Source organism: Mytilus edulis, chromosome 6, assembly GCF_963676685.1.
Source record: "Mytilus edulis chromosome 6, xbMytEdul2.2, whole genome shotgun sequence".
Lineage (NCBI taxonomy): Eukaryota > Metazoa > Mollusca > Bivalvia > Mytilida > Mytilidae > Mytilus > Mytilus edulis.
This window is the reverse complement of record NC_092349.1, coordinates 65,667,299-65,686,809: the sequence shown is the minus strand read 5'-3', so window position 1 is coordinate 65,686,809 and position 19,511 is coordinate 65,667,299. Positions and strand designations below refer to the sequence as shown.

The following is a 19,511-nucleotide window of genomic DNA, read 5'->3' as shown; positions in this document are numbered from 1 at the left end:
CGTTTAATTAGATCCATGAGGGGGAAACATGAAAAATTTCGAATGTTTGCTAATGACCTGTACCTTTGCTTTGATATTTTTGTATATGTTCTGTTTCATAAGCACTTACATCTTGTTTTTATAAACTTATTAACATTTCCATCCCTGGCTATTTCTACAAAGTTTTGCTATTTTAGAATACTTGATTTGACTTTTAGTTGTTACATTTGCAAATATTGCATTGTCGATTTTTCTGGTAACAATAGGTCTTAACATGGTACATGTATATGATTTATTTGTCTCATGTTTACAAAGATTTAAACTTCTTTGTTATGTTTATTCAACTTCAGTTTACAAAATCTGTATTAACCGTACATTACAATTGTTTTATTTATAGATACGATTATGTAAAGCATTCAACCCTTACAGCAAGAAAAAATGAAGTTTGTCTAGTCCCAGGTGTTGTGATTTTAACAAATTGTATTGCCCTGTCTGAACAGATATTCTATACCATTCACTCCGATATACAATAAATACTACATTCCGTACTGTTTCTTCCAATTGGCAGTTAAACCCCTGAAAAATTAAATTGGGGCGTCCGTTTGGTTTTGTGGGATGTGCACTTTCGCAGCCACATCTGGGCATTATTTGAAGGTTGAATTCATTGCTCAGTGTAATGAGAGTGCCACGTTATTCGCATGCTAAGAGACATTAAAACAACTCTTTTCGTAGGGGCCGAAGGTGGCATATTACAAGGGCACTTCCTGCTCCTATCAAATATAACCATATTTTCTAGTGGAGCTTCAAGTTACAACGACTGTCAATGTTTCATTCTTAACGGCCTCTATCACAGAACCTACTTATTACATCTACTCTTAACATCTTGTTGACATGAACCAGCGTGAAATATTCGCCACAGGACGTTATATAACCAGCAATCAATTGCTATGTAATTTGTTTTACTCTCATCAGGTATCTTTGAACGGACCAGATAAATTACAGGTTTGATATCTTTTTAAGATACCAAGGTATTTTTAGGTGTTTCCGAAAGAGAACAGAGTCTTTTTTGGGGAAGAAAAGATTCCGAAGTAAGTAAAAAGAACAACATTATTTTTTAGGAACCAGACCACATTTTAAAGTAATGAAGTTATGAAAAGGTTCTGTCACACTTCCTTTCATAATTTCTGTATTTGTCATATGAACGACAACCTCTGGATTCCCTTTGCAACTTTATGGTATGAAGTAAATTTGTCAAGCAATCAAATTATTTTAAAGCCAAATGTAAAACCCTTGAACAGATTAAATTTCATATCCTTGATTTAACCATGTATGAAATGGTTCAACTAATTTTCTTTTATTGATCAAGACGTATTGTTAACTGAGGAATTGACATTATCTGGTTAGCTTTTGCATTTACAATTTTTTTTTTAACTACTCTAGATCGGAACAGAACATAAAAATTAATAAGTTAAATGAAGTTTTCGTGATTATCAGTTGAATGTACTTTCCACTATAAAATTCCGATCCTGGTATATATGATTAATTCATTTACAGCGACATGTTCGATTCCACTGCTGGTGGAGATTTATTCCCCAAATACCTAATTGTCAATACCAAATATATGTTCTTGTTGTCCTAGTGCACTTGGACTATGTAGTGTAAGCTCAAACGATAGTACTGTATATAATAACGGATTTCAAACCTCGTTAACAAGACAGGTCAGATTTCGAAGCTGATACAGTATATATCTTTATATCATTTGATGTTGTAACCGGCAAATATGGCGCATCAACAATCTATATCTTAGTTTAACATTCAGTTTTAGTTGTTTGCTGAGTAAAACAGCAACATCCTGTTTAAGGGTTAGTTATCAAACAAGTTTTGTATACTGCCTTTTGACTACACGTTGACTGTGTTGTTGTTGCAGAGGAAAATTTTAAACGACTATTGTTTATTGTTTCTGTTGGATGTTTTGAAATGTGGAAAAACTTTTCAGTATATTATATTATAAATCAAATATGATAAGTGAGGTCAACTTTAGTTTCGCAGCGTGTGTCACTTGAACTCAAAACAACGGAGGAAGACTGTAGGTACAAAGCTTCTTGGTCTGAAGTCAGCTGGTATTCTGGTTGTGGTGGTGGTTTTTTTTGGGTTGAATATTAGGATCTCATAAATTCGAAAATAAAATATTTTGCCCAAAACAAATGACAGGTAACATGTGCATTGAAGTGTAAATAAATGTCTTTTCACATTTACACTCGTGTTATCGACCTGTATATGCATTACATATTTGCTGTTTGGTGTTACCCATTTATGAAAATTATTAATCAAACAAGGATATTATAATTTCTTCAATTAGATTTCACTAATTCAGTTGGTTTTTTTTTTCTAGTGAAACAATTATTCTAGCTGCCACCTCCCATTTGCTTAAGATTGTCATTTAAACTCCACTGGTTTGTGGTATAAGAAATGTGGTTAAGTAAATCTACTCGTGTCTGGTAAATTATTAATTTCAAAAACAATTTTTGAATCGGAATGTTCATCACTTTTTATTAATATTTAATTTTATATGTTGTTTTTCGTATAAAGCCAGATAAAAAAGAGATGCACAAAAAGATAAAACAGCAGCAATTGTGAAACTCCATGTAAAACAATGGGTCCCGTAGCAGTCTTTTTGGCTTTTAAATGGTATGGCCATTTCGTATGTCCACCCATATAGTTCCTGTATTCCAAGTCCACCTAAACCCGTAGTAAATAATATAAACCCCCAGTTTCTACCGAAATATTTCATTCCATAGTTTTCACCAGTTATTGTCGGTGTTAAGCACCATAACGAACCATTAGCCATACCAACTATTATAACTAAGAATAGAAGCATGGCAAAGTGATTTGGAAAGAATATACAAAATATAAGAAAAACTGTCTGAATAATGGTAAATGTCAATAAAACAGCTACACGAGGAACTCGATCTAGAAGAAAGTCGGATAAAAATCCGGCAAACACCTTTGATCCGACTTGTGCTATAGGATTTATAGTCGTAAACAAGGTTGTATATTTGTCAAGACTAAATGATTTGAGATAAGTTCCAATGTTGCTTTGAACCATCAGCTGTAAACTTGATGCAAATGTACAAGACCACAAAATAAACTGAAAATCAATGGTCTTGAAAAGTGTCCATCCGGTCATGTGATTAGCAACCAATGTTTCGTTTGCTGTTTTGTCAGCTTTGTCGTCTGCTTCAAGCAATCCTTTAATTTCAGTATCTTCGCTAAACGATATTGAACGACTGAATATCATACTAAGAATTCCTACTGCAATATATAATATTGCAAATGTTAGATAAAATCCTTTTAGATCCTGGTTTTCTTCATCAGATGTATGTCCGTTTACAAAGACTGTTCCATAGATAAATGCTGTGAGGGCAGGCCCTGCACTAAAACATCCATCTAAAATGCCAACCACCTTTCCTCTATGCCGCGGATGAAAATTGTTCATATTTGTCATCAGTGAAGCCATGTAAATATATGCAGAGCCAAAGCCTATAAAAATTAATAATTGCGATAAAATATAAAATCCATTTTTAGTGTATTTGGTAAATAAACAGTAGTAACAAGTTATTCCAAAGCAAACACTTAAAATGTGCAGCCTCCGTTTAAGGACCTTCTTACAATTGATAATTGTCTCTATTGATAATCATTTCAATTGCACATTGTACATTAAGTTTTGTTCTAATTGTTAAATCTATTTGTCTAACTATTTGAATGGTGACAAAGTAATGTTTATGAAAAGTACATCGTATACAAAAATACAAAAGAGCGTTGTTACATGTATACCAAATAATAGATAAACAAAAATTGAAATATGAAGCATACATGTACCTGTCAAAAAATAATAAAGATACTGCAAAGCAGGTCTTTCCTCATAAAATTCTATTGATAAAGTTGTTGACCATAACATGATGGCACCAGTTCCCGAAAAAACTATAGCAACAAATGAAGTCCATCTAGGTCCAAATCTCTCGCATAATATTCCAGCTGGAAAAGCGAAGGTCACACCAAAATTTGACAAGGATCCCATGAGATCGACTGGAAATACAATAGGATATAAAAATGTATTTTTATAAAGATCTCGAAAATCCTTTTAATGTGTTCTTTTTCATTTAAAAAAAAAGTAGTAATATGATGTTTTTCTTTATAATATTAATGCATATTTCTAAAGTCTTTACCGTCGAATAATTAAAAAACAACAACAACATTTAGATGACTGTTTCAACAAATTTGCAAAACAAAAGAGTATATCCAAATTCAAAACGCTAATTCATCAAGGCAGTTTTATTTATAATTATCCTGATGTAGTTATGATGGCTAGCTCATATGTTTGAATAAGTCTATTTGTTGTGATGAAATTCTTCTTAGATAGTAAACGATGATGTATTTTTAATTAATTATACATAAAATATAAATTTCATATCAAATGACATCCGTGTACTTTAAAAAAATATTTACACGACCAAACAGGATACAGGTTAATAATGATGTAAACGAATTTTGTGGTTAATAACTACTTTATTTCGATTGACATATCACAGGGTACATCGTTTTATTAAGGTTCGTTTGATCTCTAAATTTAATTAACCGACATCCGTGTACTTTTAAAAGTAGCAAAACAGATTAATTTTTTTTCGGCGTGGTAATAGTCTGCGCTATCCTATGGTTTATATGAATTATTATACTGAATATGTTGTTATAACTGTCCATCAAATCTTAAATTGAAAGTAATAAACTAAGACGTTTTGTTTTGTCAGGCATCGTTGTCAATATAATAGTATTTAGACTGTTATATAAGTGAGAGGTTTAGCTAGCTATAAAACCAGGTTCAATCCACCAAATCAGGAATTTGACATTTGTTATCGTTTTCGTTTGATGTGTTTGAGCTTTTGATTATGATCATTTTAATAAGGGAGATTCCTTTTTGAATTTTCCTTGGAGTTCAGTATTTTAGTAATTTTACTTAAAAAATGATATATCCGTATTTAATTAAGCGTCGTCGTGATTGGAAATAGGAAGCCTGACATGTGATAGGGAAACTGTCCCCTTTGTATTAACCAATTAAAAATCTGGCATTTTAACATGAAGTATAATACATACGAAGAATTCAATGGACGGTTCGATGTTATACATACAGTGTTAAAACTAATGATATAGTAATTCAAAAAAAGACATAGTATACTACCCGAGCTCATTATTTCGAATCTGAGCCCACCAAAATTTATCCTGCCGTGCCCTTATTCCTAACATCATCCGATCAGTGATAAAAAAATATTATGCTAACCTAAAATAGCACGTCACAAAGACACAAAAGACGCAACTCTTTCCTGACCAGTCTTTCATGTATTTCAATTCTTTAAAAATGGCCTTTTAATTTTCATCCTTCGCCACGACTTTAATGCATTTTAGCTATCATATCAAAATAACTTTGAAGGATGGAATTTATCATTTGCAAACAAACAAAATGTTAGCACGAAAAACTAGTGTATAATGTTCAGGTTAACCGTGACCTTTTTTAGTTTTTCTCTTGATGATAATTTTTATATCAATAGTAACGCTCTGTCTACTTTGGACTTTTTTATGAGGTTAATCATAGAAATCGTGAATATTCTTTTTATTGATATCGCTTGTGAATATCGATATATTTTTTGATAGCTGGTCTATTTAATTTAAGTTTTCATTTGTTAAAGTTGGCAATATCAGTATTAAAGTGTGATATGTTTTGGTCAAGTTGAGGACTCAAGGAAACCATGTGGAACCAACGATAAGGCATATACCTCCCACTTGTGACGTCATCGTAGAAGGATAAGTAGGTTGTTTTGGTATACACTCTACATTTGGTGTAGGCCTTGACGTACAGGGTACCAGCCGTGATTATATTCTTGAAAGAGTCACAACAGATAGACTACCGATGGTTAAGTCACGCATAAATAATGGTTAACACAATATGACTCACATTAAATCAATAATCATAGTTAGTCTAACACTTTTTATCAATGGTCTATACTGGACGCGATGCAATGATAATCATCTTTCACGATTTTTTGTTTAATTTTCCAGTTACAATAATCGTGTCCGAACTGATTTCTTTTAAGAGATGATCACATGACCTTACGGTGATTTCTCTGAATCAGAACCTGTACTTTGCCGAGGATCTAACACAGAGGAGAAATAAACGAAACAGTAGTATACCGCTGTTCGAAATACATAAATCGAAATAGAAAAAACAAACCCGGATAACAAACTAAAACTGAGGGAAACGCATCAAATATAAGAGAACTATGACACAAAATTAAAATGTAACACACACAAAAACGAACTACAATATAACAATGGCCATTTTCCTGACTTTGTACAGGACATTTTAAGAAAATAAATGGTGGATTGAACCTGGTTATGTGGCATGCCAAACCTCCCGCTTTAATGGCAATGTTAAATATAACATTTAAATGACAACATTACATGACAGGACTACAATACAAATAAATGGGAGAAAATATAAGACAGAGAAACACGAATAATAGTCAACAAAAGGTACAAGTTTAAAAATTGTCATCATCTGGTGCTCGATAATCCCAAAGTCGTCAACCGGTCATGATACAAGGGCAACACATATATCCGTCAAAAAGCGAACTACTTTGTACGAAAGTTTGAGTATGCAACAAGGGATCAAACGGGTTCCGTTTAATTGACAAGAAAGCTAAAACACCCAAAAAGTTGATAATGAGCATCAACGCCTTACGCACAGGCAGATGAAACGATGCAAGTATGATGACCTTTAAACAAGGTGAACAAAGGGTAGATAAAGAAAGGCAGCAGTAGTCGTAGTCTCGATCATCCAGCTGCTTTATTTTTCAAAGTAGAGCGTCTGGATGAAAAGTGATATAAAAATGGTTATTTATGACATTCGGAATAATATCGGCTTTTTTAGCTAGTTGTCAAAGATAATGTCAAAGACGAATAACCAAGAAGTTGGTTATTGACTTCGAAAGAAATGACATTACGATAATATTATTGAAAAGCCCGAGTGTACCGAATGTTGTTTAAAGCTATTTATATATTTTTGTGACGACATACAATTCACGGAAAACACCATACTGCATGGCTTACATGGACATGGAGGCGAAGGAATAAACCAGGACATCCAACCTTGGTAAGATGTTATAACAACACACACTGTAACATAAATTGCAATGCAGTCAACCTGATACACCAAGTACTTATATACTTTCATGCATATCCGTGCAACGAAAACGAGTTATAATTATACAATAAATGTCAATTGTTATGTTGACTGGGACCACTCGTATACGTTATAAATACATTTTGGGATGATGTTTAGTATTGTTTACTTTACAAATACTTGATGGAAAACTGCTAAGACACCGAAATATCACCTTCATCCAAGATATGTTTGTTGTATCTATCTAAATCTTGATATGTGTAAAGACAAAAAGGGGGGAGGAGAGATACACAATGATGTACACTTTCAAAGAAAAACAAACAAAGTGTATCTAAAAGATGCTAGAAGATTTTATACCAAATGGTCAAAATGATTTGTACATTCGGTTTTCTGCAAAACAAAAGACAGTTAAACAATATATTCAGCATCAATGAAAAGAGGTGTCAATGAGGCAGCTACCAGTGAATCCAATTGCCATAAAATACCAAAAGTAGTCTAGACATCTTCATGATTAACAGTTTATCATGTAGACTAAAACAAAAAGTGAAGATAAAATTGCCAAAAGCTCAATATTAAACAAATAAGGAGATGTAGTATGAATACAAATGAGAACTATCCACTCAAGTTCAAATAAATTGGATGTCAGTAATTATAGGCAACTGTATGGCCGTCAAAAATGAGAAAAATCCATGCATGGTCTGAATAGAGAAAACAAACAGGAAATGTGTCAAAGAGACACTTGGCAACCCGACCAAAAAGCAGTAAACAGTTTAATTCCACCAATGGGTCGAGTCTTCAACGCAGCCAGGTAATCTTGCACCCTGAAGGGTGATTCAGCTTGCCCCAGGACAATAATTTATACAATATATTTCTATGATGTTTTTTTTTAACAATTTGTTTTTCATATATATGCTTTGCTGGTGACTAAAAATTAATATGATTTTAATATTTACTTTCTTTTGTAGACAAACCAATGATGATTTATGGACACAGATTTTATGTGTAAAATGTGAAGAATTAAAAAACATGTAATATTCAGGATTTTCATTGTATCATAAACAATCATGCTAAATTGGATTAAAAAATTACAGACAGTCTACCCTCTCGGTCTTAATGATAATATCATGGGAATTGGTAATATATCTAGAACCGATTCCGTTAACATTTTGGATATAGTTTCTAAAACTGTTCGTAAAAACCGTTCTCACGGTCGTAGGACAAATCGCAATCAAAGAAAATTTCGGACCAATCATACCAATATTTCGGACCTAATTTCTATTTCAAAAAACAACGGCAGACATTATCTGTTAACAAAACTCTGTTCATTACCGGTTAATAAGTTAAATAAAATTTTGGAGGATTGCAACACAATTTCATATAGCAGTCCTAAGTATGAAATTGTTCAAATTATTATGGCATATTGTTATTCTAAACTATTTCCCAAAATTGATCGCCCTGAAGATCATAAAAAACATTTTATTAAAATAAAGTAAGCTAATAAAGGTTTTGATTTTGTAAATATTGCCGGTATATTTAACGACCATTCTGTTAAAGAACAAATTCCTGGATATTTTGACAATACTGAGCTACCTCTTATTTGTTATATTTACAAGAAATCTACCCGGAAATTTGTGTTTAATTATAGTCAACCGTGTAAAGATGTTAATATCAGTGAAAATACACCTACTTCATGTAATTGTAGTACCTCCGAATATATGGACCCATTTCCCGTGTTATAACAGGAGATCTTAACATCGTTTAAGACCGAGAGTTAAAATCATTTCTCAGTAAAGGACCTAAATATCGTCCCTCGTCAATTATTAATTGGAATGAGTGTCGTAATATGATCCACGACTCCCTCCATACTTACTGTATGAAATGAATAAAACGGGAAAAAGCTGACAAAAAATCTTTGGACTCTTTTTTTAATTCAGTAATGAAGATAGTTGATATACGTATTCAACATTTTAAAGAACATTTTACTATTAACAATAACCACAAAAAACCTATTTCTCGTATCAAACATAAACTAAAAGAACTAGCCAAGAAATTTGTTTTTGTCCCGGTCGATAAAGCTGCTAATAAAATTATTATTGTTTGACGTAAATTTTACATTGAGGTTCTGAAAAAAGAAATCACCAATTCACCAACATTCCAACTGACTCCATTTTCAGAAAACGACATCTGTAACAAACATAAACTTTTAGCTACCGCTTTACAAGCAGAGCCAAATACAATGAAAGTCCCAACTATGTACTGGCTTCCGAAGCTACACAAAACACCTAACAAATATAGATTTATTTCGTCTTCAAGCCATTGTTCCACTACTAAATTGTCTATTCTTCTTACCAGCACACTTGGTACAATTAAAAACCTGATAATAAATTGTTCAAATAAGGCCTTCGAAAATAGGGGAATTAATTACTTTTGGAGTGTCAAGAACTCGTTGGAAGTACTTGATAAATTGCATGCTTATATTGGTGATTTTAAATCTGTTCAAAGTTTTGATTTTTCTACCCTGTATACCACATTGCCTCACATTCTCATTAAGAAAAAATTCACACACCTAATTAAATGGGCATTTAAAAAGTCAGAATGTGAATATATATGTTCAAACTCTTTTAGGTCATTTTTTAGTAGCAATAAACAAAAAAACTATGTCAATTGGACATGCTTTGATACTATATATGCCCTTGAATTTTTACTAGATAACATGTTTGTTCGCTTTGGGGATTCCGTATATCGTCAGATTATCGGAATTCCAATGGGGACTAACTGTGCACCACTTATTGCGAACCTGTTTTTGTATTGCTACGAGTTACAATTTATGACAAAAATAAGCAAAGACCCATCGAAGCAACATCTAATAAACAAATTTAATAATACTTTTAGATATTTGGATGATATTTTGGCTCTCAATAATGACGACTTCAGTATGTATATTAAAGAAATTTATCCTGTCGAACTTACTTTAAATAAAACTAATACTAACAATGACCACTGCCCTTTCCTCGATCTTGATATCTATATCACTAACGGAAAGCTGAATACTAAAATTTATGATAAAAGAGATGATTTTTCATTTCCTATCGTTAATTATCCATTTTTAGATGGTGACGTTCCCTTGTCACCATCTTACGGTGTTTATATATCTCAACTTGTACGATTCGCTCGTGTATGTAACAATGTTTTAGATTTTAACGAGAGAAATTTATGTATTACTGAAAAATTATTACACCAGGGTTTTCGATATCACAAACTAGTCAAAACATTTACTAAATTTTATCATCGGTATAAGGACATCATTCGTAAATATAGCTCAGCATGCAGACTTCTTATATACGTTCAGGTATTTCACATCCAATTTTTTATGGAAATATTCTTTATAAAGCACAAAGGTGTCAGTATTCACCTCAAAAACTAACAAAACCTTTGAATAGACTTATTAAGAAGGAATATAGTTACGATACTGTTGTCAGGTCATTAAAGATTGCATATTTTGGCGTTAATATTGATTCACTTATAGGGTCTTTGCATCGGAACTAAACACATTTATTCAAAAACCAGTTGTTGGCATGACACGGGTTATGTTCTTCTCATTTATGTTATGATGGTATGATACTTAACCCCTAACGGGAAGGATTGTGCCTGATGTTCATATGATGAAATCATAATCTTTCAGTCAGTTTAATTGAAGTCTGGAGCTGGCATGTCAGTTAACTGCTAGTAGTCTGTTGTTATTTATGTATTATTGTCATTTTGTTTATTTTCTTTGGTTACATCTTCTGACATCAGACTCGGACTTCTCTTGAACTGAATTTTAATGTGCGTACTGTTATGCGTTTACTTTTCTACATTGGCTAGAGGTATAGGGGGAGGGTTGAGATCTCACAAACATGTTTAACCCCGCCGCATTTTTTCGCCTGTCCCAAGTCAGGAGCCTCTGGCCTTTGTTAGTCTTGTATTATTTTAATTTTAGTTTCTTGTGTACAATTTGGAAATTAGTATGGCGTTCATTATCACTGAACTAGTATATATTTGTTTAGGGGCCAGTTGAAGGACGCCTCCGGGTGCGGGAATTTCTCGCTACATTGAAGACCTGTTGGTGACCTTCTGCTGTTGTTTTTTTCTATGGTCGGGTTGTTGTCTCTTTGGCACATTCCCCATTTCCATTCTCAATTTTATTCAATTTTTTTTAAGAACAAAGTTCAAACTGAAACATTTTTTTTTTAATTACTGAAGCATCAATCAGTATAAATAGATCACAGTACCAAACATGTTGGGTATACATTATTTTGGCCGGCGCCACAAAGCGAAAAAACCAAACAGACGTATATTGTTTAAACGAAACAAATATTAAGAAACACATTATTGTCAGATATGGTAGGGAAATTAGATTTGTATCATATGAACAATTAAACAGTTAGTTTTTATGGTTGAATTGTATCTCATTTTCATGTCGGGCCCTTTTGTAGTTGACTATATGGTAGGGAGTTTTCTTAATATTGAAGGCCATGCAGTGATCACATTTGCGTATATCCATGTCATTTGAACTCTACTGGGTTGTTGCCTCGTTAGCAATCATACCAATTTCCTTATTTTTTTATTTAAAAGGTTCACATGAGAAGTTTTTTTTCTTGTGAATCTGTCCTCAGAGGCAGATTTAGGGGGGACAGCCCCCCCTTTTCTGAGAAAAATTTGGTTGAGTATATAGGGAATCACTGAAGCTTGACCGAAGCGGGCCCCCTCTTAGGCCAGTCAGTGGGCCCCAACTTATGAACATTTCTGGATCCGCCACTGGTCCTTTATTGTAGGCTAATACATGATGGAAATTATAAGAGTTGGAGAAGTAGAATACACTTATGAGTTATTATCTTTTTTACAAGTAACTATGCAGTATGAGATAAATCCAATTCCATCCATGTACATGATTCAAACATGCATTCAAATAGTATTGGGTTTCATGACTGACTGCTTAAGTTCTATATTTCTTCATGGACACGGGCTACACTGACAAAGTGGTTTTGTATGAAGGTTGGTTCCTAAATATTTTCTTCTTAAAAGGATTAGGCGATTATTGGTGTAACAGCTAAGAAACATTCAGACTATTCTGTCGTTTGCAGTTTTAAGATCAGTTAATTTTGTAAATGAAAATTGAATTGGCTCATTGTGTGATTTCGCTGATCTGCCAGTCAGTAGACTAGTTAAGGAAGTTTTTCTACATACGCAATCTTCGAGTATTTGTATGAGATGTTTTCTTTACATAGACGTAACTTGATGTGTGTTTTTTTGTAAGGTGAATTCATCAGATTTATAAAAAAGGACATCATAAGTTATGACAGGAATTTACAGAAATGAGAATAATGAGACAAAACAAGGAAAAATGGATAAAAAATAAAGAATAGAGACTAACGGTGACACAATATACTGATGGTTGGTTCCTTCACGTCCAGTGACAATTATTTCATGCATGTTTAGGAAGATATGATACAATACAAAGAGAGAATAATGGTATTTTATAGTATGCAGATAAGGGAATAAAGTGGACAGGTGTGCAATAATATAAAATAGTTTAATCTTTAGTTTCTTTTTATCGTCTTGTGGTAAATAACGGTAATGTTCAGAATGAAAAGAAATTAACAATAATTATAAAAAGGAGGTCCTAATTTATAGCCCGTTCGGAATACAGGTTGGAAAAATTATGACTCGCTAAAAAATAAGGGTATATTGTATTGAAGCAGAAATATAGATTTAAGTATAACGGTCCACCTACGGACCCCTTTTGAAGCGTACAGAGAGCGTGGTATCCTCTATACACGAACAGTGGCGGATCCAGAACTTGTTATTAGGGAGGGGAACTACCCTCACTTGTGCTACAGTGTTTCCCTACATAATCAACCACATTTTTTCTACGAAAAAAAATGGGGTGGATCCGCCTATGACGAGTGCTATGATATTCAGTTACACAGGGCCGTAACTAGGCCTCAAAATAAAACGAGGAGGGCGTTTGGGTACCGCCGTCTGTGGTACCCAGGTAATGGGGAAACCAGGGGCGACACAACCAGCCAAAAACTAGAAAAGTAGTTAATGATTAAGTCGAAGATAAAAACCATGACAAAAAAAGTAAAACTTATATAAAGTACTTTTAATCAACGAAAACAATATCCGAAATCTGAATATATTAAAGTATGACTCTCAGATCTTTATTACATGTTTATAAATCACTCAGTTTCAGACACAGGCACTTGTCGCAGAACAAAAAAATTCCTATATACATTTCCCTTATGAAACTGAATTGTTTGCCGCAAACACTTGCAGCAGACTTGCTGCAAGCTTGCGGCAAACAAAAAGTTTGCAGGAACACAGAAAATAGTGTTTGCAGATGTTTGCCGCTAGCTGCAAACTTCCGGCAAACATTGCTGCAAGCTTGCAGCAAGTTTGCAGAAACATCAATGTTTGTCGTAATATTGCCAGAAAGTTTAAAATAATAAAGAATGTTTGCCGCAAGATTGCAGAAAACTTTGACTATTCAATATGTTTGCCGCAAGATTGCAGAAAACTTTGACCATTCTATATGTTTGCCAGAACATTGCAGGAATTACACAATATTGACTGGGCATGCCTATTTGGCACTTCCTGGATGCTAACAATTTGAAATTGTGGCTAGGTCATGCTGGTTGTGTTTGGAAATGCATTTCACATATAAGAGGTCAAGGAGGCATTTTGGTTCAATAATATGGGATAATCAGTATGTAATTGTGTAAGTACAAATGATTCATAGAACTGCATGTTTTAATAAAATGATTAATGTTATCATCATACATAATTAAGTAAGCAATTATATATACATGTATGTGTGATTCAAAAACTTAAGCTATTATAAGTTTGCATTTGTAACTGATGTACTGCACCATCATGATCATGTTTTTAAGATTAAGTTAAATTATCTAATGCAATTATTACCTAGCTTTATACTCAATACACATTTGAGATTTTACCTTTTTCATTTTTAATACAGGTATATGATGTCATTTGAGAATGACTTCTGTTACTTTTTCAAAACTCTAATGCATACATATGCATTTCCTTAAATCTCACGAGTTTGTAAGAATTTTTTAAATGACTGCATGTTTGTATAAGGACAGGAATTGACTTTTTAAAAATGTTGCTGTGTAATATGAAATAAATAAATTGAATGTGTACACACATGACATTGGTATATGTGTAGTTCCTGCAAGTTTTCCGCAAGTTTGCCGCAAGTTTGCAACAAACAGTCAATTGCCGCAAGCTTGCGGCAAATCTAATTTGCATAATTATGTTTGCCGCAAGCTTGTCGCAAACTTCATTTGCATGGTAAAATGGTTGCTGCAAGATTGCGGCAACGTCTGCTGCAAACTTAATTGCGGCAAATGTTTGCCTCAGGGCTTACTTTTCGATAAGGGTTATGTACCTTAATATAACACATTTAAGGCCTGTGGTTTCAGACAAGAACTCCGAGAACAGGAATACGTGTGAAATATTTTTTAAATCAGTTTTATTTATTTGACGTTTGTATTAAAATTTCCCATCAGCAAGTTGGCCAACATAGAATGAGCTACAAGTACATACATGTATACTACACTGTTTTCTGCTGTTGTTTTTTTTTAAATCATGTTGGGGATAACGGAAGTGCTATTTATAGATTATGTTCTATATTTAATTATTTGTTACGCCCCCTATAAATATTTGACCAGTCCGGTTAATCACCCCAGACGCTATATTTAAATATGCGTCTGGGTAATCGAGACTACAGAAGTCGATGATATTACTACATCGGAAGACAACATCATCGTCATGTTCGACGGAACAGAAAGCCGGAAGGTTTAATATAATAGAGAACAAATTTGTTTTAATAGCTTGTTGGGATTGCGTAAAAGGATTTTGCACACGATAGGGGATTGTCAGACTATATACAGATAGGTTGCGGAAAGAAGAAAAAACAATCTACCACTCGAAGACAGGAAAGGACGTATAGGAGAAATTTTGAGCGGCTTCCCAGTGCGCAGACGACTTAACTACTTATGTTAGCGACAGACTAAAAACGTTGGGGTCAATACAGAAAACTGTTAAAAAAATTGTACTACAGTAGTCATTGTGTCCCCACTCATTTTCAGGCAACAGGTTCGTCTGAATTTATCGACTCCCTAGGTCAACCTCCGTACACGTACCAAGGATATTTAAAAAAGGATGCAATGGATTCGTCGTTCATGGAACACAGTACTGTTTTTCACGTCAAATTCAACCTGATGATATGAGACATTTCTGGATTGAACAGCTTGTACTACTCTTGAACTTGAACTCATGACAATTGTATACAGAGTAATTTTCTGATGTATAATTGATTTTATTAAAAGTTTCATATTTTAGTTGGATATCACTAATGAACATACCATTAAACACTATATATTACGCGTGTGACTTTTGCAAAGTAGATGGTCATATCTGACAAGGCATTTGGTAATTCAAACGCCCGGGGGGGGGAAGGTACTTCCTATATTTTTAGTGATATGAGTGTGCCACAAATTAAACAGGGTCACTTTTTCATGCCCTGATGGTTAGAACAGGGTCCCTTTTTCATGTATGCTGGTTAGAACAGAGTCGCTTTTTCATGGGTATTTTTTTTTAAACAAAGTATTTTTCTGGAATAGGATCGCTTATTTAACTGTTTCAAATACAGTCTAGAACCAGGGTCCAGAACAGCATCTATTTTATACATTCTAGAACAGGGTATACATTTTCTGAGCGTGTCTAGAATAGGGTTTATTTTTCGATAAAACTGTTTAGAACACGGTATTTTTTTCAGTATTCTCAGGTTAGAACAGGGTATGATTTGGAAAGTGCTGTCGACACAGTTATATCCTAAACGATAGTCACATTGTGCATCTTTCAAACCCGGTAAGCCTATCTTGGTGGACCTACCTTTTTATATTAATTGTAAACGTGTACTAGACTAGAATATCATTGAAACATTTGCCACTGAACGTTAAGCAAACAACAATCCATTAATACTATAACATGAATATCAAATAAAAAATAAACTACATATGTAGACTTAGACATATACTAGTATATTATAGTATTCTAATATAAACATAAGTTAACAACAACTGACTATTCGATATGGGCCTTTGCTCATTGTTAAAGGTCGTACGGTGACCTATAGATAGTTGTTAATGTTTGTGTCATTTTGGTCTCTTGTGGACAGTTGTCTCATTGACAATCATACCACATTTTCTTTTTTATATGTAGTAACTACCGAGAAGAATATTTAAAAGCAACATTAATTCGTACCTTCTGACTGTTTGTAATCGAACTTCTTCTTCACCGCGTTAATATACGCTCCAAAAGCATAAATGAAGCCAGCTGTGGCCATTCCTAGACAACCAACTACCAAGGAAATAACTCTTAAAGCATTTTGTTTTCTATTCATTCTGATGGTCAAGCGGTTACTTCTGTTGAAAAAATACACAAAATATTACCCAACTTTGTTTCATTTCGCAACGTGAAAATATTCACCTACATGTACATAAATAGTATCGATCTACGATACACAGATTTATTTGTAATGTTTATAATATAATTGAAAACAATAATTGAATATCACCTACATGTAGTCACGTGAAAGGAAATATGACAGTCACACTTTAATTGTAAGGGATCATAAGGAATGAGGTTGGTTTCAAAGAATAATAAGATAGTTGCAGACTACGCTTATATACTAAGCAGCTAGAGATTAATTTTGCACGGTCTTGACAACTTGTAAAATCAATGAATAAATAAAAAGAAAAATTAAATCGTGGCGAGCATACATGTATGTGATATGAAATCTTGTTATACGTGTATGTATTAAAAAAATGAACATGTACAACACACTTTCTGTGTTATTGTACACACGAATAACTCCGAATTGTATTGATTTCTTATCTTATAATTCAGGATAAAATAACAATCTGCATCCGTACAACAAAATGGTTCTGACAATATGAAGTAAGTTAGAACAGTGGCGGATCCAGCCATTTTAAAATTGGGGGGTTCCCAACCCAGAGTAAAGGGGGGGTTCCAACTATATGATCCCATTCAAATGCATTGATCGGCCAAAACAAGAGGGGGTTCCAACCCCCGGAACCCCTCCCCCCCCCCTGGATCCGCCACTGTAGAACATAGGACTAAGGTTTTTATCCTTGAAACATTGTAAACAAATGTATTATTAACCTAAAGTAATAAAAATATATCTGGTCTATGTGTTCTCTCAACAATATCGGTGAGCGTAACTAACAAAATTAATTCTCGTGCACTAAACGACTTATAATATTTATGAAAGGCAAATGCCAATAAGTGGTTATAAATAGTAAACTCAGTCTTTTAACATGCATCATTACATAGACATAGTAAAAATGCGGTAAGCATACAAATATTAAAATACACAAAATAAACGGACATGAAAAATAACACTTAGCTTACATTATAGAGGCCCCTCATGGGGGGGTCCTAGTAATCACATAATCACCATTTTTTTGCCAATATAATCACATAATCATTAAATATTTGCTTATCTTTAGTAATCAAATAATCATAAACTAAAAATACAGTCCTAGGTAATCAAATAATCATGAAATATTTGGCTTAATAATCAAATAATCATTAAAAAAACGGCCAAGTAATCACATAATCAAAAACCCCATGAGGGCCCTCGGATATGTCAATTGTGTTCAAATTAAACTATTATAATGATGGAACTCTTTATTATAGAAGGTAAAAACCCGACTAAGTTAGAACTTTGTATATATGGTACACCTATCCATGTACATGTAGCCGTTACAAGAGTAATACTGTTGTATTATATATATAGTTATACCTTTTTTGTATGCTATATCCTTACTTTTAAAGTATGGAACAACAAGATAGTATGCTTACAGTCACATCTGCCACTCTGCAACAGAATCGGGAAGAATAAAATACTGCAAATATGTAACAACAGAATCGTGAAGAGAAAGTCAGGTGCACCTTTTACATTCAAGTGTGTTCGAGTCCACGGCTTTGTCCTTTTTTATGAATAAAACTAAAACAATTATATATCATTTTGCTTCTGATTCCATTGTTTTATATTTTTCTAGTTCCATGTTGTTATTCAACATTTTCATGACTGTAAAACAAAATATATTGGTCAAGCAAAATGAAATATAACTGGCAATGCTCTTACAAAAAAGATGAGACTTACATGCAGTGACAGGTAGTCACAAATGGGGGAGGTAAGTAACTTATTTAGGTCCAATATCAAGTCCAATATTTAGAGAAAAAAGTTTTGTTAAGTTAATAATTAAGTAAACATTTGAGATAGAGAAATAAAACTATTTTTGTCAAACTTTGTTTGAATTGACACGCATGTATTAAGGTTCATCATAAGGAATTGAAAAATATGGCCGTGTTTACACCTCCAAAATTACTATAAGTACAGACAAACTGGTACATCCAGGAAAGTTTTAAGGCATGGCAGGAACTAGATATATAAAAGTTATATGAAGTCTACGTTTCAGAAAATTAAAAACTTACCTGGATTTTGATGTTCATTTTTTTTCAGTCTGCAGAAGATAGTAAAATAAACAAACACCCGAGTTTCATTTGATACGGTCCACTCAGTTACACCGTTTAAACCTGTTAAATCACCTATTGTTTACAGGTGTCTATTGTCCATCTATTGTCCATTTAAATCAATACTACTCACAACATTGATTATATGAGGGGAGCTTCTCAATCGTTTTCACTACTTAGTTAATTTTTGCACCTTCTGCAGGAACGAAAAAAAATGGATAGCAAAATCTAGAAAAGTTTATAATTTTCTGAAACATAAAATGCATTTAAAATTTATATATCTAGTTCCTGTCATCCCTTAAAACTGTTGCAGGTGTATAGGTTAGTCTGTACTCAGAGTAAAATTTGGGGTGTAAAACGGCCATTTTAGCCAAAAGGTTATGATGAACCTTAAATACATAAGACCTGACTTGAAAGGACCATTTTATATTTTAAAGTAGTATGGCCCTTGTGTAATGTAAATACGAAATTGATCATGTACAATATTAAAACAGCAAAAGTACTTAAAAATAAAAACAAGAGTGCAAACACTGAAATGTCTCGCCTTCTTAACTAATCATTGATACTATGTTGATAGTCCTAAATATAAAGTTTTATTACAACTGTCACATAAATTTAACATTAACCAAGAAAACTAAAAATTGACCAATGAACCATGAGAATGAGGTCAAGG

General features: G+C 33.3%; 1 protein-coding gene across 3 annotated transcripts; it reads right to left on the bottom strand.

The window, feature by feature from the left end:
* Positions 1-2,512: 2,512 nt before the first annotated feature.
* On the bottom strand, positions 2,513-18,455 carry LOC139528170 (uncharacterized). 3 transcript variants are annotated; one of them, XM_071324032.1, is made up of 4 exons: positions 18,105-18,455; positions 16,541-16,701; positions 3,859-4,065; positions 2,513-3,519 (listed from the first exon to the last, which is right to left on the bottom strand). In XM_071324032.1, the coding sequence occupies exons 2-4, from the start codon at positions 16,677-16,679 to the stop codon at positions 2,522-2,524; spliced, it is 1,344 nt and encodes a 447-aa protein (XP_071180133.1). In that variant the 5' UTR covers positions 16,680-16,701; positions 18,105-18,455; the 3' UTR covers positions 2,513-2,521. The 3 variants fall into 3 exon arrangements, with proteins under 3 accessions (XP_071180133.1, XP_071180132.1, XP_071180131.1); XM_071324031.1 differs by having other exon boundaries at positions 18,164-18,455; XM_071324030.1 differs by lacking the exon at positions 18,105-18,455 and having other exon boundaries at positions 16,541-16,839.
* Between the last annotated feature and the right edge of the window lie 1,056 nt (positions 18,456-19,511).